The sequence below is a fragment of the Aquarana catesbeiana genome, linkage group LG01 (genome assembly GCF_042186555.1).
Source record: "Aquarana catesbeiana isolate 2022-GZ linkage group LG01, ASM4218655v1, whole genome shotgun sequence".
Classification (NCBI taxonomy): domain Eukaryota; kingdom Metazoa; phylum Chordata; class Amphibia; order Anura; family Ranidae; genus Aquarana; species Aquarana catesbeiana.
In genome coordinates this window covers 128,732,618-128,756,197 of record NC_133324.1, presented here as the reverse complement: position 1 = coordinate 128,756,197, position 23,580 = coordinate 128,732,618, and the positions used below count along the sequence as shown (strand labels likewise).

Below are 23,580 nucleotides of genomic sequence, written 5' to 3'. Positions count from 1 at the left end.
TCAGCTGTGATGTAAAAAAATCTTGCTGAATTTTTGGTCAGTAAAAAAAAAAAACGCACTTCCTTGTTGAAATGCTTTGAAAACGCAGCAAGAATGCATCAATAACACACCTGTTACTTTTTTCATGTGGTTTTTGAGTCACAATGTTGTGATTTTCTTGTGATCACGGTTATCCTCTTACTCTGATCTGATGCTGAGAGTCACTTTTTTTAAAATCTATGGGAGTGACCAAAACTCTTAGGTGTACGTTTATGAAACTGCTTTGTGGAGCGCCTTTACACATTGCCTTCTCTGTGTCCAAAGTTCACAGAGGAGAGCCAATATATGAACTTCTTTCTTTCGCTTCTCTGTCTTTTCTCTTTCGCTTCTCTGTCTTTTCTCTTTCACTTCTCTGTCTTTTTCTCTTTCGCTTCTCTGTCTTTTTCTCTTTCGCTTCTCTGTCTTTTTCTCTTTCGCTTCTCTGTCTTTTCTCTTTCGCTTCTCTGTCTTTTCTCTTTCGCTTCTCTGTCTTTTCTCTTTCGCTTCTCTGTCTTTTCTCTTTCGCTTCTCTGTCTTTTCTCTTTCGCTTCTCTGTCTTTTCTCTTTCGCTTCTCTGTCTTTTCTCTTTCGCTTCTCTGTCTTTTTTTCTCTTTCGCTTCTCTGTCTTTTTTTCTCTTTCGCTTCTCTTTTCTCTTGAGGCGAGATTTGACTTTGATTTAGTGAGATCTGGGCTCAAATACTCATGTATGAAAAATTAGGTATAAAAGATGTCAAAATAAAGCGGTGGTGTGAGAGGCCATTCATACAAAAAAAAATTGTTTTTCTTATTTATATTAAGACATTCCTGTGACACTTGTAACCAAGTGTATTTACTAGAGGTGTACTAAATAGACATTTTGGTGCTGAAACCAAAAATTCAGGATGTGCTTGGCTGAAAATGTATATGATATATATTTTTATATATTTTTATATATACTTGTAATCTACGTTTTTATATTGTGAATTTAAATAAATATGAATTTGTCAGCCATTATCTGCACCTTTTTCGTGCAAGAATAGCTTAAGAAAAATGTATTTCTTTAAATTCTATTTATGTCTTTACAGTGGTCAGTTGCACTTCAGCTGCGGTGTTAAATCTTGCTTGCTGCATTTTTGGTCAGTTAAAATTTACGCACCAAAAACACACCTCCCTGTTGACATGCATTGAAAACGCAGCAAGAACGCATCAATAACGCACCCGTTAAGTTTTTGATGCGCTTTTTGAGTCACATCACCTTTGAAAAACACACCATAAGCACAGTAAAATCACAGCATAATGGTAGTTAAATCATGGCAAAATCGCATGCATTTTTGGCGCCATTTTCTGCATCTTTTTCTTAGCAAAATGCCAAAAACTGCTTTTTCGGACCACATTTTTTCCGGCCGCCGAAATTTCTGTGCATCTCTAGTCATTTCAAATGTCTTTTTACAAAGTTTTCCTTGAGTCTCATCAGATCTCTTAAAGTTGACCTCCTCCACCCTACTAAACTGGCAGGGGCATTAAAATGTGTTCAGTGAAACAGGCGTCTTCTCAAAGCTGAAGTTTAGTATAATATTTTTTTTTTTTTTTTTTTTTTTACACCATACACATCTGCTCTCTCCTATATTGATAGAATTTATCTTACTACAATCCCACGTGCATCATGTTCTGCAAATGGGTGGTTCAGTCCTGTCATTCAGATGCTCTACCGCCCACGGCTCCACAAATACGATATCGTGTATGGTGCTGTTAAAAAAAAAAAAAAATTATACTAAACTTCAGATTTAACTTTCCCACACTTCCAATGCTTCCATTAAAAAAAAAAAAAAAAAACTACTGACTTCTTCCTCCTGGATCTCTGCATGCCCACTCATGGCATTTCTGTCTCTTCTCATTTGCTATATATTACATTCCTCTGTTAAACAAAGAAAGGGATTTTTTTTTTTTTTTTTTTGAATGACTGGCAAAACTCCTTGAAAATCTAATTTAACCACTTCAGCTTCAAGCCTTTTTTTGACAATTTTTTATGTACATGTAAAATCAGGGGTTATTTTTGCTAGAAGTATAGTTAGGACCGCCAAACATTATAGATTTTTTTTTTTTTTTAAAGCAGAAGCCCTAGAGAATAAATCGGTGGGTGTTGCAATTGTTTTTTATGTCACACGGTATTTGCGCAGAGGTTTTTCAAATGCAGTTTTTTGGGGGTAAAAATATACTTTTGTGAATTTGAATGCAAATGCAAAAAACCACAATACATAACTACATTTTTTGTAAAATGTAAAAGATGTTACGCCAAGTAAACGGATATCAATCGTGTCATGCTTTAAAATTGCGCACGCTCCTGCAACAGCAACAAACGACGCAAGTTTTACTATCCATAGGCAATGCTTTTAAAGCCTTTACAGGTTACCACTTTAGATTTACAGAGAAGGTCTAGTGCTTAGAATTACTGCCTATGATTTGATGTTCGTGGCGATACCCCACACCTGTGGGACGATCGCGGTTTGTGTGCGTGCAGGACCGATGCGTGCGTTTGCCTTTGCGCTCTAGCACAGGAGGGCAGGGGTACTTTTTAAAATTATTTAATTGTATTTTTAATTTTTACATTGTTTCTTTAAAAAGTGCTAAATTATTTTTTTTACAAATGATTGCGGTCACAAGAAATGTAAACCTCCTTCGTGGGAGTAATAGGCATGTGACAGGTACTTTATGGAGGAATCTGGGGTCTATAAGACCCCAAATCCCTCCTCTACCCTTCAAGGCATTCAAAACACCAAGATCTGTGTTTTTGTATACTTTCGATTAAAAAAAAATGGCGCTGTTGACATTTGGGTAAACCAGAAGTGATGCCATGTCATCGCTTCTGAGTTACTATCGCAAACAGCCGATCAAAGCCTGTCTTAGCTTTGCTTGGCTTTCTGGCCAGACTTGGCTTTTCTGTGACAGGAGAGGCCGAGCAAGTTGCAGGAAGGCAGGAACATTCACTCCCGCTGCTTGTAATGACAATCCAGCAGCTGGTTAACTACTCTGATTGCTATTACAAGAGAGCTGGCTCTTTAAAAAAAAAAAAAAAAAAACACTACCAGGATGATGCCTACACCCATTCAGTAAAATTCAGTGTATCGTTTCCAAAGGTACAATTTAGCATACAAGTATGTTTATCTTATCCATTTTTCTCCCCTCGCCGTTTAGCACTTTAGAGAGAGCGTAGCTCCACCCTTCTCAGGAAACACTGCCGTGACAACGCCCTTTAAATGCAGCTGCTTCCACCATGCCATCAGTCTTAGTGTTTCCTCCGCCATGGTGGAAGCACTGCTGGGGAACTGATTGGTGGGGGCGCTGCGCTTTCGCCAAGAAATTTTACCTCCAGGAATCATCTGTCACCAGCCCAGCACCCCCGCACATGGGAAAGGGGTGTTTTGGTGCCTTCTTCCTTCTCTGGCTCATGGGAATGATGGCCACCCAGGGGGAACCCACCTGTGTGCTCGGAGGTAGCGGACATGCTAAGAGAGCTCTCGGCATGTCGTATCCGAGTCCCGGAAGGCAGGTGGCATCATTCCGGTAGGCGGGACTTCCGAGGTGGACGTACGGCCATTGGAACGCAGGAGGAAGAGGCGGGTCATCGGCTGGTGCGTCCTTCCAGCCCTCGAGCAGTAAGGAAGGAGAGGACGCCAGAAGGATACTTTTGAAAGAGCGGGAATGGCGGCAGCAACCGCAGCGTACCCTGCATTGGAGGTATTGTCACAGCGGTTGGGGTGGATACAGGCGCCTGATGCACCAGCCAGACCCAGGTAAGAGAGGTACCGAGGTGCCTCTAATCCGGGTGTTTGCTTTGTTGTGTTGTCCTTCCATAGAAGCCTGTGCTTAGAGATTTAATGTTCATTTAGCAGTACAGCAGAATGGGGTAGCTCTGTGTTACAGGAAAGGAGTGTTTCCTGGGTACATCTCTGCTCTCTCTTTGCCTTCGTTAAAGGCTCTGTGGCATCTGGTTGGACCGTGGGGTTGCAACCACTGCCAAATCAGAGAGAGGTCCTTCTAGGGGGGAAAAGGCCCCTCCTGTAAGAATCCAATGAGGGACTCCTGGCCTAAACCACTCTGTGGGGTATTGCAGGGCTAGTGAGGGAATCCGCACAGCAATGCATAGAACTCTTCTCCTCAGTAAGGAGGAGCATGCGGAAACCATGGGATCTGTACACTCTAAGTTGAAGAGGAGTTCAGGTCAGGAGTCAGGTCAGCAACAGAGCTTCCGCTTTAACCCTCTGCCACCCACCTTAAAAAGGTGATCGTGAATCAGAGGAAGAAAAAGAGACTATCCTTCCTATGCTGGAATCAGAGGCGGTGAGGACCCTCTATTACAAATCGTCCTGGGAAGAGGTGGACGATCTCTTAAAGGTCATTTATACCACCCTTGATATTCAAGCAGTGGCTAACAGGTTAGCATTTCTGCCTACCAGCACTGACTTTCTGGGTTCGCATCCCAAACATATCACTTCATGTAGAGAAGTTCTGTTCTTCCTATGTGGTTAAACATAACTCCTGACTCAAGGGCTAGAGGATCGATGCTGCCTTCTCGCAGGTCTTAAGACGCTCAGACTGGGCATTTTAGGACACGGGTATGCTCAAAAGACACCATGGACAAGAGGGCAGACTCCTTACTAAAGAAAGCTCGTGACTAGTCCCTGTCCAATGTAAAACCAGCGATGACTTCTACAGTGGTCGCTAGGAACCTTAAATGCTGGGTTAAGCAGTTAAAAGGTCGGTACATCAACAAAGTATCTACTAGTCTTTTCCTACGCTGTTAAAAGCAGTAAAATACATAGCGAACGTCTCAGCAGAATCCACCAGGATGTCAGCGAGATCGTCGGCTCTTATAAAACTCAGCCCGGAGGGCTTTATGGCCCAAGACATGGTCAGGAGACTCGGTGTTAAAGGTGAAACTGTGTGGAATTCCCTTTACAGGAGACTCACTGTTTGGTCCAGTTCTGGAAACCGTCCTAGTTAGGACAGCGGATAAGAAGGCATTTCCGACTAAGAGAAGGAGCGTACCACCAAAAAGTTTTTGTCCTTTTTCACAGTCTCAAAAGGAAAAAGACCAAAGCCAGGAGAGACTGGGGTACTCCCAGAGGGGAAGAGGTAGAGGGGGCATGCTCAAAGAAAAAAGCAATGACGGCCACCTTGCAGTGGGGGAAGGCTTTAAGCCTTCCAACTGCAGTGGGAGGAGGCAATCCAGAATTTTCCCAGACTTCCCCCAAGCAGATTTTATATAACCAGTCTCCCAAAGGATCAAGAGAAAGCCCTGGCCATGACATCCCTTTTTAAGGGAACTGATTCAATAGGGGTCCCGAGGAAGCAAGAGGCGGAAGGTTATTCCCACATCTTTCTAGGCAAAAAACCTTTAGGAACATTTCGGCTGATGCTGAATTTGAAGATCCTAAACAGATCCATCAGGTACAAAAGGTTTCGGGTGGACAAGATCTTTTCTCTAAATAAATCTGCTCATTCCAATTGTTTCATGGCGTCAATCGACCTGTGAGACGCGAATCTACACATCCCAATTGCAAACTCATCTCAAGAGTTTCAGCGGCTGGCAGTCAATCTGGGAAACAAAATAGGGCAGATCGGGGCTCTACCTCTTGGTCTTTTCTCCTCACCCAGAGTTTTTCCAAAGATTGGCGGAAGCCTTAGAACCCCTAAGAAATAGTACCCTATTTGGACGATCTGCTACTATTTGCAGAGTCCAAAAATTCAGTTGACAGACAATCTGCAGATGATTCTGCACCTAAACAATTTGGGATGGCACAGCAAGTAAGATTACTGGGTCTAGAGAGGGACTCGACACAGATTTTTCCTTCCTCCTGAAAAAATAGGAAAAGTGGGCAAATGCGCCCTGCAAGTAACCGTGAGGTGCAAGTTCAAATCCCACGTGTGCCATAGGATAGACTCCAAAAGTGGTCGAAACAGGAGTCAATGGAAAATATCAAGATTGCTACAAGAACAGCTGGCAGCACAGTGGCTTAGAGCAGGGGTCTCAAACTCAAATTTCACATCCAATGGGGACCGCATGCAAACTGTCCTTTCCCACAGCACTGGTGTCAGCAGATGCACTATTAACCCCCCCAGCACTGGTGTCAGCGGACTCAATAGTAAACCCCAGCATTACCCCCTGCACTCCAAAAATACCCCCCCCCCCCACTCCACTTTACAAATATCCCCCCTTACACTCCACAAATACCACACACACACTCACTCCAAAAATATCCCCTCTTCACAAATTTCAATCCCAGTCACACAACTAAGGATTTTGCTCAGCCTCTGTGTGATGGCACACTTACCTCTCCTCCTGGCGGTCAGCTGTGGCCTGATCTTCTGCCTCCCCAGTCCCCTCCTCCTATCAGGTCCTGGCTTCATCACAGGCCTAGTGGCAGGGCAGTTGTGAGAATGCCACAATCTTCTGCCCTGAGGTGGCAGCAGGACCCTGGATCCGTGGCCAGTATTCTGTCGAGGTGCCCGCTGTGGAATAGTGCCCGGGACAAACTGCACATGCGCCCTACATAATAGCACAACAGCTGATTTTACGATCAGCTGTTGTGTCGGCGAGATGGTGCCTGCACACAATAGCCGACTAAAGACATTTTTCAGTCAGATTGTGCCTCGCGCTGCTGAGGAGTGTTCATGTAGGTGAGGGATGGAATTTAACATGAAGGGTGCGGATGTTTTCAGTGATGGCCAGTGCTGCAAAGATGGGGGCAGAATTTTTAACGATGCCCAAACAAGTCTGCTAAACAAATCTTTATCTGCTATTCTTCCTGGAGGGCCTACTTAGCTAGCTAAACGTTTCAAAATTCTGCCCCCATCTTTGCAGCAGTGACCATTCTTGAAAACATCCGCCCCCTTCATGTTAGATCAACACTGGCCATCAATGAAAACATCCGCCACCTTCATGTCACCTACATGAGCGTGCCTCGGCACAATCTTGACTGAAAAATGTGGTCAGTCGGCTATGGTATGCAGGCGCCGTCTCGCCCACACAATCGCTGGTTGTAAAATCAGCTGTTGTGGTATTACGTACGGCACATGCGCAGTTCGTCCAGGTGTTCTGTCGAGAAATGCCCCCCATTGAATAGTGCCTGGACTGAAGTGCGCATGCACAACACATATGCCGTACGTAACATCACAACAGCTGATTTTACCATCAGCTGTTGTGACGGCACAGGCGCAATAGTCGACAGAATTTTTTTCCTGTCAGATTGTGCCCCGCGCTCCCGTGGCGAGTTCATGTCCATGATGGGCGGATTTCTACACGTGGGCGGATTTATGGGCACTTACCAAAGTGCCCATGAATCCGCCAAGCAGAAATGTAGAAATCCGCCCATCACAAAGTTTTGTTTTGTAGCACTGAGCATGTAATTCCGCCCCCAAGTGCCCATAAATCTGCCCACAACGTGTAGAAATCCGCCCATCATGCACATGAACTTGCCACGGGAGCGCGGGGCACAATCTGACAGAAAAAAAAAAAAATCTGTCAGCTATTGTGAGCCTGTGCCGTCTCGCCGTCACAACAGCTGATGGTAAAATCAGCTGTTATGCTACGTACGGCGCATGCATTGCGCATGCGCCCTTCAGCCTGGGCACTATTCGATGGGAGCATTTCTCGACAGAACAGGTGGAGCGATGGGCGGATCCTCCCTACACTCTGCTCTACTGTGTTGTGCGGGGGGGGGGGGGGGGGGACAGAGAAAGAAAGCTCCCAGCTGCTGCTACCCGCCTAGGATCGGCCCTGCCTGTGGGCTATTTGTAACCGGTCCGCGGGCCGGTACTTTGAGACCCATGGCTTAGAGGTTAGTATTTCCACCTACAAGCACTGAGGTTCTGGGTTCGCAGCCCAAACATGCCACTTCATGTAGAGAAGTTCTGTTCTTTCTATGTTGTTAAACCGAACTCCTGACTCAGGGACTTCCCTAAATTATAAAAGGAAGATCCTTCAACGGGAGAGAACGAAGGGCGATTTTAACCAAGTCTTTTGTTCTTCCGGCGGTCCTTAGAAAATCAGCATGTCAAGGTTCTGTCAAACAACAGGTCAGCAGTTTTATACCTGACAAAACAGGGCAAGGCGACTGATGGAGCTGGCACATTAGCCCCTTTCCTGGGCAAAATCAAAATCTAGCTTCGCTGTCAGCAGTGCACTTAAAGAGCACACAAAATGTTCTAGTGGACCTTCTAAGCAGAAAGAGGATAAAGGAGTCCGAATGGTCATTGAATCAGGAGATCTTTTGGATGACCTCCGAGAAGTGGGGCCTACCTCAAGTAGATTTATTTGCGGACCAGAGAAACATGGAAACACCTGCCTTCTTTTTGCTCTACAGAGTGGATCAGGCTATGGGGTGGGACTTCCCCTTGTCTTGCGTGTTCCCCGCCTCTAACTGATCCCACAAATGCTAGCAAAGTTCATGGTGGAATCCACGGATCTCATTTTAATCACACCCTTTTGGCAAAAAGACCTTGGTTTTCAGCCCTGCTGAACTTATCAGCGAAGCCCCCTGGAGATTATCAGTCAGAATGAACTTACCGAGTCAAGGGTCCGTCATTCATCCGGACCCAGCATATCCCAACCTGATTGCCTGTTTTCTGTGGAGGACCTACTAAGACGCAGAGGCCTTTCACAAAAGCTTTTCAACACCCTTTTGTCAAGGTTGAAAAAAGTAACCAGGGCAATTTATTCCAAGGTTTGGAAGTATTGTAAACTCCTGGTGTTCCAGAAAAAACTTTGATTTCTGTTCAGAATTTCTTCATGAGGGAATGGGGAAGGGATTAGCAGCGATCACCCTCGAGGCGCATGTGGCAGCGATGTCGGTGTTTCTAGAGAAAACCTTATCTAGAGCCATTTGATTCGTTTTTTGTTTTTTTTGAGCTATGGCTAGGGGTCAAATTATTCCTGAAGTGGGACTTATTTTTAGTTCTTCAGCGGCTCACGAAAGCCCTGTTTTTGGCCCTTTGCACGATATCTCCATAGAGTTGGGCAGGTTGAAAACAATCCTCCTGGTAGCGGTAACTTTAGCCCACAGGATTAGCGAGATGCATGTCCTATCTAATGCTGAGCCTTTCCTGAGATGTTCTCCAGACAGAATAATCTTAGGGACAGATCCGGGTTTTCTTCCAAAAAAAAATTTCTGCAGCGTTCCACTGTATGCAGAAAATTATACCGCCCACGTTCTGTCTAGCTCCCTTCGGCCCGGGAGAGGAGGCCTTTCACATTCTAGACGTCAGAAGATGTCTTTTAAAATATCTTAGAGTAAAGAAACACCTCAAAGTCTACCGCCCTGTTCATCCTGGCAACAAGAGCACGCAAAGGGAAGAAAGCTTCCAGAAGTACTTTGAGAAGGGGGCTAAAAGCAGGCTATCAAAGAAGCTTACCTAGCATTTATAAGGCACTACAGGGTTAGATCTGCTGTCTTCCTTGGATCAGTCCTTTGGTGGGAAGGTCTTATAGCTGTGGTCCCACCCTGAAGTAAGTACTCGGTTATCTCCAAGCTGCTGTCCTGGAAGGCTCATAGAAATACAGTTACCGGTAAGTAACTAAGGTTTTAAGTGTCAGAAAACTGATATTTATTTAAATATATATATTTATATATATATATATATATAATGTAGTATATATGAGTGGAGCTTGACAATTATAGTTGACAAGGAGCTGGCAGCTGTATCAGGTGTACATTGTGCAGAGGGAAGTTGACATTCTTCAAGTGTGTTTTTACTTAAATGTCTTTAAAATGTTATTTTTTTAAAATGCTGCTTCCAGAGCTCGTACTACAAAGAGCTGTACAAGCAGAGCTGAGTAACTCCCGCACTCCTCAGTAACGGTGTCCTCACACAGATTTGTATTGCAAAGAACCAGGTCTGTCACTGAGTAGAAAAGGCTGGATTTGTTTTTTTTTCAATCAGCCATTCAGGCAAAAAATAAAATAGAATGACCTCCCCCTCCACACAAATGAGGTAGATTGCGGAATCCTCCCTGCTGTGTTGTATTCTGACAGCAGGGACTTCTTCACTGTCAGAATACACTAATAATTGTCATTGCAGCCAATTGAATGAAAAATTTCCAACATTCTGTTCATTAAAAGTCAATCGCTAGTTGGACTTATGTCGAGTAGGAACAGCCATTGATAGATTAAAATTCGGCTGGTTCCTGCCGGACTGGATAAATTTCAATTACTCTATGGCCAGCTTTAGGCTATAAAAATGGAATTTGTTACTACGGTGTCAGGTATCTAACAGGTTGTGTATTTCTGTCACTCCAATTGCACTTTAAAACTATATTTTCCTTAGGACATCGGTCTCTGCTACTTTGAGATTTTGGGCTCTCGACTGCCCAGTGATAATTGAATGGGTTAGTTTTCCTACTAAGCACTTTTGTTCTCTACCTCTGGCTGCAGTGCCTTCATTGCTGAACTGCAGACTTAGCCTGCCCATAGCATTTGGCCCGGCTGGATAATGTATGTAGGCTTTTTTTTTTTTTTTTTTAATATCTGTCCTCTTAACTTTTTGTTGATTCTTTCTCTTTAAAAAGCCTGATGCGTTTAACCTACCAGATGATCTCACCTTGTTTGCAAAAGAATCTTTTCCACTATGGACACTTAGTGAATCCGGTGACTAGGGTACTACTATCCTTTGACGAACTTAGAACTGAGCACGACCTCCCCCGTACTGCTTTCTTTGGGTACCTTTAAATACGCCATTACGCTCTTACTTTTACCCTGATTCTTTAGGTCTCCACACCCTCCCCATTTGAAGGATTAGTCTTATCTGGCCCCTCACAGAAAGGATTGACCTCAGACATATATAAAATTCTACTGACCGAGTTTCATTAGGGAAACATAGTTGTATGCGTAAACGGGAGGAACATCTTGGGGAGGAACTGTCTCCTGAACAATGGAGAACTATATGGTCCTGTGCATCTAAGAGCTCTACTCCATATTGATTGGAACTGCCCATGTCTTCAGCCTTATTGGCGCTCAGTACAGGGGCTTCTCCATCGGCTGTTTGAAGTAGATATTACCTTCCCCCCTAAGCTGTTTCTACTGGGTCTTCTCCCTTCTAAACTCCCTGGGCTAGCAAAAAAATTGGCCACACATATACTCACAGCAGCTAGGTGCCTAGTAGCCCTTCACTGGAAAAAGCAATATCCCCAAACACTTTCAGATCTCTCTGCCAGAATCAAAGATGTGGAGCTTATGGAGTCTGTGTTGGCCTGCTTGGAGGATCTGGTGGCTCAACATACGGTGATATGGGAGAGCTGGTATCGCCGGATGGATCCCCCTTTATTTACTTGAGCTTCCCCCTGCTTTATGCAGCAAATTTGTACAGAGCCCAGGAGCATGAGTCTAGCTGGTCGGATTGATTCTATTAAACACCCCCCCCCCCCTTTTTTTTCCCCCTTTTTCCGCTATCCTTGGATATGCAGACTATGCAATAATAAGACCATTACTATCCCAATAGTATGTTAAACTGTTGACCCACTTATAGCTACCACTTCTGTATTACATTCTCACCTTTGCAGAGCCGTATCTCAGCCTCCTTTTGTTAATCGGCTATGCTTCATGTATGGTATTTGCTGGACGCATCCGTGCTACTCACAGAAGTTTGTTGATTTTTTTTTTTTTTTATTTCTTTTCTCTCTGTATTGGTGTCTTGCATTTTTGTATTGAAATGTTCAAAACTAATCCCTCTCTGGCCAGTCCTATTCTTCTCTGCGAAATGCAAATGCAACATTGGATACAGTGCTAATATGGGGCAGATTGACAACAAGTTATAGGAGAGCTACAAGTCCTAGGTCTGGTCACTGACCTACAATACATTAAAAGAAAGATGTGCTCAAATCCCAATAACTTTTACATGTATATAATCCAGCAGGTGCTAAAGGGGTGTGACCACGTTAACACTAAAAATTCTGGATGAAGTAATCCTGCCCACCCGCCAGCCTGGTGTGTGAGTGTGTGTGTGTGTGTGAGATGTAAGACGGGGGAACTTCTCCACTGGTCTGTAATTAAACCCGCCCCTTCAAGACACACTCCCTCTGCCGTAGTTAAGAGGGACTGATGGGGCTATTCTATTACATGCCAGCCTCATAAAAAAGGTTGAACACATTTATTTGTTTATTTTACAAAAATAAAGGTGAATGGAGATATGTATTCTATAGGCTGTATTGCAATGGCCTTTTGGAGCAGTGTGTGCACAAATACTTTTTAATGCTGTTATTGGAGCATTGGCATCTTTTCCATGCCAGTAACCTGTTTCTTTTAGGCTTTCTTATTCCAATCTGTTGTATGTGTTTTTTTTTTTTTTATTCAGTTTCCAGTGAAGCACATAAGACAAACATAATACTATAACAATGTTACCCTTATTAGGCTAGGTTCTGTTTAATGCAGTCCTATGAGCTATTCTTGCTTTTTTTTTTTTTTTTTTTGCCATTTTAGATGCAGAGTTTACATGGCGGAGAAGAAGCGATCGCTGTATTAGACGAGTTAGAAGCAGATTATTATACTCATCAGCTTCAGCTATATGAAGTCCAGTTTGAGATTCTCAAATGTGAGGAGCTACTACTTACAGCTCAGCTAGAGAGCATCAAACGTCAGATGTCAGGTAAATTTCCTTTACATTACATGCTTTGTCTGTTCACTGAAATCTTTGAAACCCTGTATATTTATATATGAAAATCGATTCACAGTTACTTTAAAGTGGAACTATAGTGTGTGAATCAAATATTGCTTAGGGTGTTGGGTGAATTAAATCCTGTTGGCATGTGTGTGTTTACATCATCCTGAGCCTGTTGGTGAAGATGTCCAAAATTTCTGTATCCAAAGGACAACCAGACAAAGATGTCAGTGGCGACACCGGGGGATATTGTTGATGTTGCATCAAAAGGTCAAGCGGACCTTAGCTTGGCTTTGTCATATACATTGTACAAACCTTTTGTTCTAACAGTATTACCTACATTCCCCACAAGGCTTTAATCATATTTTGTAAAATTCAGAAATCAAGTCTTCTGTTTTCTGTTCCCCATGGTTTCAGGTTATAATACACATCCTAGGCACAGATCTCTCTCGCTCTTGCTCTCTCGCTCTCCGAGCATTTATATATGCCAGCCTTATAAGCTAACAAAGTGATTGTAAGGCTTAGTTTTTTAAAATAACAAACATGTCATACTTATCTCCACTGTGCAGTTCGTTTTGCACAGAGTGCCCTGATCCTCGGCTTCTGGGGTCCCACGGCGGTGTTGATAGCTCCTCCCCGCATCGTATAACCCCCTAGGAGAAGTGCTGTCCCGGGGAGTTACCGTGCGGGCCTCGCTCCCGAGTCTAGCATTCAGCGTCCATAGACGCCCAATGTAGGACTCGCGCCTGCGTCATTGGATTTGATTGACAGCAGCAGGAGCCAATGGCTGTGCCGCTATTAATCCAATCAAGAGCCGAGAACCCCGTGCAGAGAGGAAGAGCACGTCTCCGGCAGGGGAATACAGAACTCAGGTGAGTAAAACGGGGGGAGGGGGGATCTGGGGGGACGGTCAGTGACAGAAGTTTTTTTACCTTAATGCATAGGATGCATTAAGATGAAAAAACATGAGGGTTTACAACCCCTTTAAGCTGACCATACACTGCTTGAATTATAGCTTAAATTCCAAGGTGTGGTTGGCCCTGTCTGCACCATACAGCATAGAAAGATCTGAATGAAAACTCTAAGGAGACGGGTGAAAAATGGTCAGGCAAACAGTGACTGCAACCTAAGAGATGCAGTAACTGTTTTGGTATTGCTTTACTTGGAAGTGATTGGACACTGGAAAATAGCACATCTAAAACTCAGCCCTGCACGACCCCTCCTACTTCCAGCATGCCTTCCATTTTTTGCTAGTGTCTATGGGTGATGGATGGATCTTTCTCTGCTCTGAAAGACTGTTTCCTTTACTATTGAAATTGATCTTTTAGCAATTCTTTGTGGTGTCCTGCTGCTTAAACTGAAGGCTCTTTTCACAGCAGTATTCTGACCCGTTACCGTCCAGCTCACAGCGCTTTGGGGGCACTGTACCTAGACCCTACAGGATAGCAGAGAAGACCTGTAATGCTGCTAGCTAGCACAGGACCCCACAGGAAGCACATCATTGCAGCAGCTGGAGAGAGCTTGTTAGGGTGCTATACAGGTCCAGGACCATGGTCCACTGCAGTGGAGCCCAGACCATGAAGACTCCTGCAAGGGTTAGTCTGAGGATCTCCATTTTTGGATATCCAGATGGCCTGCTTTGGCAGAACAATTGGCAGACAGGCTGTCAGGCTGGATCCCGAAGTTCCAAACTTCAGCTGTGGATCTGATGCCCCACTTGGAATATCTGGTCATAGACTTGTACACAGCCCTGAGATGCAATATTTGTCTGTAGAAAAAGCTTCTGACCCTTCAGTCGAAGGTACAGGATGTGTGTTTTATGACTCGCCCCTTAGTTTGCTTCTGCATGAGGGTGTTGGCTTGATGGTGGGTCTCCTTCAAGGCAGTCCTGAAACAATGAATGTTCATTTGGGTGCTAAAATCAGAGAAGACCCTTTTCCCAGTGGTCTGAAAGATTCTGAGAATGTACGCCAACCTATTGCGCTAGTCAGGAGTCCTGGATTTCCTATTAGTTCATGGCACATGGGTCATCAGAGAAATCTCAGGAGCTCAAGGCAATTTCACTGTCCCTTTAGCCCAGACCCCCCCCCCCCCTCCAAAATCAACCATATGGCCTCTGTTCATAGGGATGCATGGACCATCTGATCAGATCCACCTGAAAACTGACAGGTGGACCTGATCAGATGGCCTGTGTGAAAGGGGCTTAGGCTCAGTTCATACTGCCTTGACTTGGGATCCAAATTCAAGTAGTGTGACATTTGAAATCCCATTTTAATCATTGATAACTGTCTTAATTAGCACTACTACTTGAAAAGGTTCCTGTACTACTTCAAGGCGACTTCTATCCGACTGGTGCCTATAGACTTTAATAGAAGTCTCCAAGTCGCATCCTTATCTATATTGCTGTGATTTGGATCCGATATTACAAGAAGATTACCCAGGCTTCCCCTGAAAGTTGCTTCAAATTTACATCAAGTAGTACTCAAGTCGCCAGCAATTCACCAGGAAGTTGCTTGGCAAAGTCGCACGACTTTCAGGTTGTGGCAGTGTGGACTGAGCCTCAGAGTCTCAAGGAGAGGTGATCTAATTTAATTTAGGAAACATTACAAGGACTTGTCCCATCATGCTCTTTAAATATATGTTACTTCAACTTGCTGGTTTAAATGAATCCTAAGGATTTGTTTAAGCAGATCAATTATTCTGTGTTTGAAATTCACCATTTAATTCAATGGTGACCATGTGGATGACAGTTCTGAGGCTGTTTTTGACTTGCTTTACATATCATTCCTTTAAACATAGCATGCCCTTTTGAGATGTGTTTGCATTGTAAGCATAGGTCAGGCTTAGCCTTTTTGCATTGAAAAGCACAGGTTTTAGTACTATGTTCAAAGGCAGCATTGTACAACAATTTTCATGTACAACTTTGCCCTTGAGGCATAGTTAAATGTTAGTTCAAAGGACAGGTAATGTTTCAAGACGTGGAAGGATTAAACCTTCTATTTTAGCGACAAAACACCTGCTTACATCTCCTAATTATAGGATAGCAGGCATTCTCTAGTGCGTGTAATGGCAACAAATGGTAGATGCTTCCATTGATATCTGGAAGCCTTCTAAAGGATTTTTGAAAGACTTCACAATGAATTGTAAACACTTGTGAACAGTCATGGTTCCTGTCGGCCTACCTTAAGCCTCGTACACGCTGTCCGAAAATCAGACGACAGATCATCCGTTTTTTTTTTTTTGCATGCTAGTTGCATATCGAAGATGAAGCGTTTACTAAACTTACTAAAATTCTCGTACCACAGAATAAAAATTCGGAAGTGATGTCCTGTGTTGTAGTGTATTTGTATTGTATTTGCGAACAACAGCTGTACTGACTGATTTAACGATAATCGCATGATCTGGTATCGTACAAGAAAAATTTCTGTGCTTGTCCGATCGGATAATATCGGATGAACTGTCATGATCGGCTCTCGAAATCTCTGTACCAACGATCCGATTTATCGTGCGATTGCTTCAAAAGCTGTATTTTTCATACAATTAGCTGTGTGTTCTCTAGGCAAGACTTTTTTTTCTTTTAATTATTATTATTTTAGTTTTGCATACAGTGAAGAGGGTTAGATCTTCTGTCATGTTTATATAGCTTTCTTTCTCTTTTTATTGCTCCTAACCTTAAAGTGGCTGTAAATCCTTAAAAATAATTTTCACAGGGTTTCACTTTTTCCCTATTTTGTTATGTTACAGCCTTATTCCAAAATGGATTTAAATTCATTATTTTTCTCAAAATTTTACAAACAATACCCCATAATGAGAACCTGAAAGAAGTTTGTTTTGAAATCCATGCAAATTTAAGAAAATAAAAAATGAAAAAAAAAATCCCATATACATACCGTATATACTCGAGTATAAGTCGAGTTTTTCAGCACATTTTTTTGTGCTGAAAGTGCCCCCCTCGACTTATACTCGAGTCAAGCATTTTTCTGCAGCAAAAAAATTCATTTTCCGAGCCGAATTTGGGGCCCCGTATCTCAGGGCCACTTGGAGCTAGGAACCCCAAATTTGGTGTGCAAACAAAGTGGACCTGGTACCATAACATATCTAAAGCTGGGGTTCCTAGCACTAAGTGGCCCCGAGATACGGGCCCCCAAATTAGGTTTGGAAAATGTCATTCTCTGCTGCAGAAAAGTGCTTCACATTTTCTAAACCGATTTTTGGGGCCCTGTATCTCAGGCCACTTGGTGCTAGAAATCCAAGCTTTGGATATTTTATGGTGCTAGTTCCACTGGGTTTGCACATCAAATTTGGGGTTCCTAGCACTAAGTGGCCCCGAGATACGGGGCCCCAAAGTCGGTCAACTGTGTCCATCTGCAGCAATGTCATTTCGGGACACTTTGGGTTCAGAGACCCCAAATTTTGGCTGCAGCTAGGGGGCATCTAGGAACACTTAACTACCGAGTTTGAAGTTCGGGGGACCTATGGCTGCAAATGGGCACAGTGAGGCATGCAAATGGGCACAGTGAAGCTGCAAATGGACATTGTTGACCCTCTTTTCCACTTACAGTAGCTGTGCATTTCTCACCCTCGTCTTATACTCGGGTCAATATGTTTTTCCCATTTTTTGTGGTAAATTAGGGCCTCGACTTATACTCGGAACGACTTATACTCAAGTATATACGGTAAGTATTCACAGCCTTTGCCATGACACTCAAAATAAACTCAGGTGCATCCTGTTTCCACTGATCATCCTTGAGATGTTTCTACAACTTGATTGGAGTCCACCTGTGCTAAATTCAGTTAATTGGACATGATTTGAAAGGTACCTACCTGTCTGTATAAGGTCCCACAGTTAACAGTGCATGTCCGAGCACAAACCAAGCCATTAAGTCCAAGAAATAGACTGTAGACCTCTGAGACAGGTCTGTTTCAAGGCACAGATCCGGGGAAGGGTCCATTTCTGCAGCATTGAAGGTTCCAATGAGCACAGTGGCCTCCATCATCCGTAAATAGAAGAAGTTTGGAACCACCAGGACTCTTCCTAGAGCGGGCCGCCAAGCTGAGCGATTGGTGGAGAAGGGCCTTAGGCAGGGGGGTGACCAAGAACCCAATAGTCACTCTGACAGAGCTCCAGTGTTTCTCTGTGCAGAGAGGAGGACCTTCCAGAAGAACACCCTTCTCTGCAGCACTCCACCAATCTGGCCTGTATGGTAGACTCGCCAGATGTAAGCCACTCCCCAGTAAAAAGGCATACGACAACCTGTCTGGTGTTTGCCAAAAGGCACCTGAAGGACTCTCCGAACATGAGAAACAAAATTCTCAGGTCTGATGAAACAAAGAATGAACTCTTTGGCCTGAATGGCAAGCGTCATGTCTGGAGGAAACTAGGCATCGCTCATCACCTGGCCAATACCATCCCTACAGTGAAGGATGGTGGTGGCAGCATCATGCTGTGGGGATGTTTTTCAGTGACAGGAACTGGGAGACTATTCCGGATTGGGGAAAAGATGAATGCAGCAATGTACAGAGACATCCTTGATGAAAACCTGCTCCAGAGCACTCTGGACCTCAGATTTGGACGAAGGTTCATTTTCAAACAGGACAACGACCCTAAGCACATAGCTAAGATAACAAAGAAGTGGCTACAGGACAACTCTGTGAATGTCCTTGAATGTACTTGAACCCGATTGAACATCTCTGGAGATATCTGAAAATGGCTGTGCACAAACGCTTCCCATCCAACCTGATGGAGCTTTGAGAGGTCCTGCAAAGAAGAATGGGAGAAACTGCCCAAAAAATAGGTGTGCCAAGCACATAGCATCATACTCAAAAAAGACTTGAGGCTGTAATTGGTGCCAAAGTTGCTTCAATAAAGTATTGAGCAAAGGCTGAGAATACTTATGTACATTGTGATTTTTTTTTTTTTTTTTGCGTTTTTTTATTTTTAATAAATTTGCACAGATTTCAAGCAAACTTCTTTCACGTTGTCATTATGGGGTATTGTTTGTGAATTTAATCCATTTTGGAATAAGGCTGTAACATAACGAAATGTGGAAAGAATGGAGCACCGAGAATACGTCCAGATGAACTGTAAATCCTCCTACATAAGTTGTACCTGTCTATCTGCAATCTTCTCTTCGCTACATCCATTCAAAGCGTTAAATATTTAAAGCTTGTCTGAGAGTTCGGGAAAGAGGTGGCGGAGAGCTGAAGTCGCACACTGCAAGGCTCAATGAAGAGAACTGATTGGAGGGAAGGGACACACCCCTCTTCACACAGTGCACAGGAACAAAGCTGAGGTTGTCAATCAGCTGCAGGTCCTTCTCTTGTCTCCTTTTGCACTTAGTGCTCTTAAGTACAAGTACAAGTACACATTATAGAGGGATATGCTTTGTTCATATTTCATGTCTGAGGTTTACAACCCCTTTAACGATCAGACAGTGCTGTACTAAAATCTTGATGCAGCTCAAACAATTCTTGTTTGATTTTTATTTGTATTTTTTTATGCTTTTATACTTTTTCAATTAAAAATTCCTGTATTGTAAAAAATAAAATCTTGGTGCAGCATTGTCAGATGCCCCAAAATTATTAGCCTTTCTATAAACTTTTGTGGACTGCAACCCCTTCAATGTTATGTCCTAACACTCCTGTCCTAGGGTTAACACTGCTTCTCTCTAAAGGAAAGGGGTGAGATTTATGTTGTAGAGCATTCCTCAGCGTCTTTTCTACACAGTGTGCTTTTTTGATGAGTGTTCAGACATTTCTTTCCTGACCTATCATGTCAAAGCGCAACTACACTGCATCTGGGCACCACAAACCAAAAGTGCAGTTTCATTCCTTTTTTTTTTTTTTTTTTTTAAAGCGAATCTCCACCCTCAAATTAAAATTCCCTCCTCCTCTCTGCTACATGTGACCAAGAAGAAAACTATGGTTACATTCAAGGCATGCCCACTACAGTCGCTCTCAACTGTTTAAGCCATTAAATGGTTGGTGTCGTATTTGGTCGCATGTGCAGCATTATGGCAACTGCAGATCAAGCTGAGGCTAAGATGGCTGCTTCCTTGGCTGTAAATGATAGGAGGGTTTAGTTTTGTTTAAAGTGGTGTTCCGGCCAAAATTATACTTTTTTTAAAAAAAATACCCCTATAATACACAAGCTTAATGTATTCTAGTAAAGTTAGTCTGTAAACTAAGGTCTGTTTTGTTAGTTTATAGCAGTAGTTTGTTATTTTATAAACTTACAGCAGGCCGTGGCCATCTTAAGTCTGGGCATCTGAAGCCAGACTGTATTTCTTCCTGGATCTCATCCTTGCAGATCGCACACATGCTCAGTGCAGCACAAGCAGTGTAATAGGTTTCAAGTCAGGTTTCCACAGCAACGGCAGTGTCAGAGGAAGTTGCCGCCCCTTCCCAGAAGGCATTGCAAACAGGAAATGATGCGATGGGCCACGGCCAGGGAGGAGGAAGTGAAAAATGAATACAGCAAATATACAGTAAGTGCTGAGAAAATTTTTTTTAAAATATCCAATTCGTTTACAGTGCACAGTTTAGTGAGAGATGCTGAAGCGTTGTAAAAGTGGGTGGAACTCCACTTTAAGTAGCACCGCATTTTTATTTTTTTATATATATTTTTTTTATTTCAGTTAAATGGTGGTTAACCTTTTGCTAGAAGCATCTTTTTGAATGAGGAAAAAACAAACTTTGCTATATAAATTGAACTTTACTGGCAGAATACAGCTATTGTTGCTAAGGATCATCCTCTGTTATTAGTCTATAAAATATCAAACAAGAAAGATAAAATGGGGTGTCAGTTATTTGATTAGCGTGACTCCCTTGTGTCTAATTATATCACCCTACATTTCAGAATCATTTTTAATGACAGCCTAGCCTTACAGTAAGAATGAGTCATGGCTTCTATTTAAATGAACGCATACAGCATTCCAGTGTTTTGACAGATATGTTCTGCAAGTTTTTATTGTTATCATAAAGGTCAGATAAAACTGTACATTTTGTGTAAGCCAGCTCTTTGATTTTGTTTTCTGGATTTGAATGTAAATGGAGAGTGCTTCTTGTTTTATGTGTAGATGACTATGTTTAAATCTATTAAAGATGTATCATATAGTCTTATAGTTTCTTAAAGAAAACGCATTGCCTAAAATGTTTCTAGCTAAAGAAACATGATTGTCAAAAGTTAGTTTATGTAAAAATCTGTCACCTATCTTTTCAGCTTATAATAGTCCATTCATTCTCAGTTTAATCCTCATCTTAGTAAGGAAAGGGATGGTTGGCACTCAGGATGACTGCCAAAAAAATTAGTATGTATTAAGTAAACCTGTACAATGCTGTAAATCAGCCTATGCATTTCGGACGTTAGTCCTTAGCCATGACTAAGGACTAACATCTGAAACACGTAGGCTATTTTAGAGCATTGTACAGGCTTACTTAACCACTTGCCGACCGCCGATATACGTCCTCACTTTGAGGACGGATATCGTTGTTATAGCAGCAGCTGACCGACGGCCGAACATGGGGATACTATAACCCCGGTATCCCCATGTTCGGCCGTCGGTCAGCTACAAGATAAAAGTGGTCTCTGCGGCGGTTTCGCCGCAAGATCACTTTTATCAGTGGCAGGAGAGGGGCCCCCCTCCTGCCGCCTTCGGAGCCCTCCGCCGCTTACCAGAGCCGTCGGCAGCGGCGGAGGCGATCCAGTCCTCTCGGTGGCTGTACATGGAGATGAGTGAGGGGAAGATGGCACCCACCCATCTCCATGACACTGCACCTCAAAACGTCACTTCCGCCCATAGCTCTTAAAGGGCCATTTTTTTAAATCCTTTTTTTTAAAAGACAATTATTTTTTTTTAATTGCATTTTAGTGTAAATATGAGATCTGAGGTCTTTTTGACCCCAGATCTCATATTTAAGAGGTCCTGTCATGCTTTTTTTCTATTACAAGGGATGTTTACATTCCTTGTAACAGGAATAAAGCTCCATGCACACTGAAGCTGATAAACTGCAGTTTATTGGAGTTTGGGCGTTTTTTTTTTTTTTTTAAAGCCCATAAACTCCGCTCTATGTTAGCCTATGTGTCTATGCACACATGGACGTTTTTTAGCTTTAATGAGCAGTGGAGTTTATGGGCTTTTTTCTGAACGTCAGAAATTCGCGTTCAAGAGCAGTACTGGAAACGCCAGACATCGGTAAAAGGTGTTAAACAAGGGTTAACGCTGTAAAAAGACCGTTAAGCCTCCTTCGGCATTTCCCTGCCTCTATTCAAAGTCAGTGGTTCCCTATGGGAGCCCATTGATTTGAATAGAAGTCGCACTGCAAGTCGGATCATCATGATCCGACTTACGGTGCGACTTGTGTGCTGAGGATGAAGGGGAACTCTCGCCAAAATGAAAAAAAATTGGCATGGGGTTCCCCCCTCAGACAATACCAGACCCTTCGGTATGGTATGGATTTCAAGGGGAACCCCCTTCACCGAAAAAACGCCATGGGGGCCCCTCCAAAATCCATACCAAACCCTTATCCGAGCACGCAGCCCGGCCGGTCCCCATGTTGATGAGGACAAGGGCCTCTTCCCGACAACCCTGGCCGTTGGTTGTCGGGGTCTGCGGGAGGCTTATCAGAATCTGGGAGCCCCCAGATCCCGTCCCCCCACCTATGTGAATGAGTATGGGGTACATCGTACCCCTACCCATTCACCTGGTGAAAAAAAGTGTCAAAAATAAAACACACTACACAGGTTTTTAAAGTAGTTTATTAGTCAGCTCCGGGGGTCTCTTCCGACTTCGAGGGTCTCTTCTTTCTTCTCTGCGGTCTCCGGCCTCTTCTCCCGGTCTCCGGTTCTTCTGCCGGGCTCCTCTGCTATCTTCTGCTCTTTTGCCGCTCTTTTGCTAGCGGTGGCCTGGTCTTCTAGGTCGCCTTCTCCCCTCTGGTCTTCTTCCGATATTGACACGACGCTCTCTCCCGCTACAATGCCGGGTGAGCGGTTTGCAACGACTTATATTGGCATGGGGCGTGGTCACCGGGTGATGTAATCCGGTGACCCCGCCCCTTATGACGTCACAGTCCCGGTGCATGATGGTGCAGATGCTGTGGCTGTTTGGGTATTCAGATAGCCGCAGGTCTAGTGGCTGTATGGACATTACAGCTTGCAGGGGAAATTCCCCCACCCATGTGTTTACATGCAGACCAGACCTTGGTGTTGCTTATATTTATATAAAACTGCTCAATTTAATACTTGCACCACATTTACTAAGTAATACAGTTAATAAAAAAAAAAAGTTGCAACATTCTGTTTTAAGGAAATGTACACTGATTATTTTCCCTTGTTTGTCCAGTTTGCTACAGCACTGGAACAAAGTCTTTTCCTAAAGTACACAAAGAAATTGGGAAACGTTTCTTCATTATTTTTTTTTGTTTAGAAATCTTTTTATTTGAATTTTCGATGATGATACAAGCGGAAAAAATATACGGTAGCCAGGCGGTGCATCCTATACAGGGGTGTGCCAACCTGCATAAAGAATAGAAAATACAGGCAACAAGTGCCAATAAAATAAAAAAAATCAAACTAAACCACTTAGAAAACATAGCTTGTGTGAATATGTGGCTCCTACTGAGGAAAAAAAAAAAATCGGATACTCTATATCAGGGGGTTCCAAACTTTGGCCCTCCAGTTGTTCAGGAACTACAATTCCCATCATGCTCAGTCAGTTCTGTAAATGTCAGTTTTACAATGCCTCATGGGACCCTGTTTGTGGGGTGATCTGTAACAGCTATCTGTGTAAAATCATCCTCACACAGAGAGCTGTCACTGATCTGCAGACCCCCCCCCCCCAACTGAGCTTGGCGAGGAGAACTGTCACAGTCCCTGTTTACATTGTGACGGCTGTGATTGGACACAACCGTCACGTGATCGGGAGGGCCAATCACAG

At 43.4% G+C, this 23,580-nt stretch overlaps 1 protein-coding gene across 1 annotated transcript in view; it reads left to right on the top strand.

Moving 5' to 3' along the window:
* Positions 1 to 23,580, top strand: part of JMY (junction mediating and regulatory protein, p53 cofactor) — a 119,744-nt gene that overhangs the window by 60,805 nt on the left and 35,359 nt on the right. Inside the window, exon 5 of the mRNA XM_073623747.1 lies at positions 12,469 to 12,634. Coding sequence (XP_073479848.1) covers positions 12,469 to 12,634 — 166 coding nt within the window. The remainder of the gene's footprint in view (positions 1 to 12,468; positions 12,635 to 23,580) is intronic.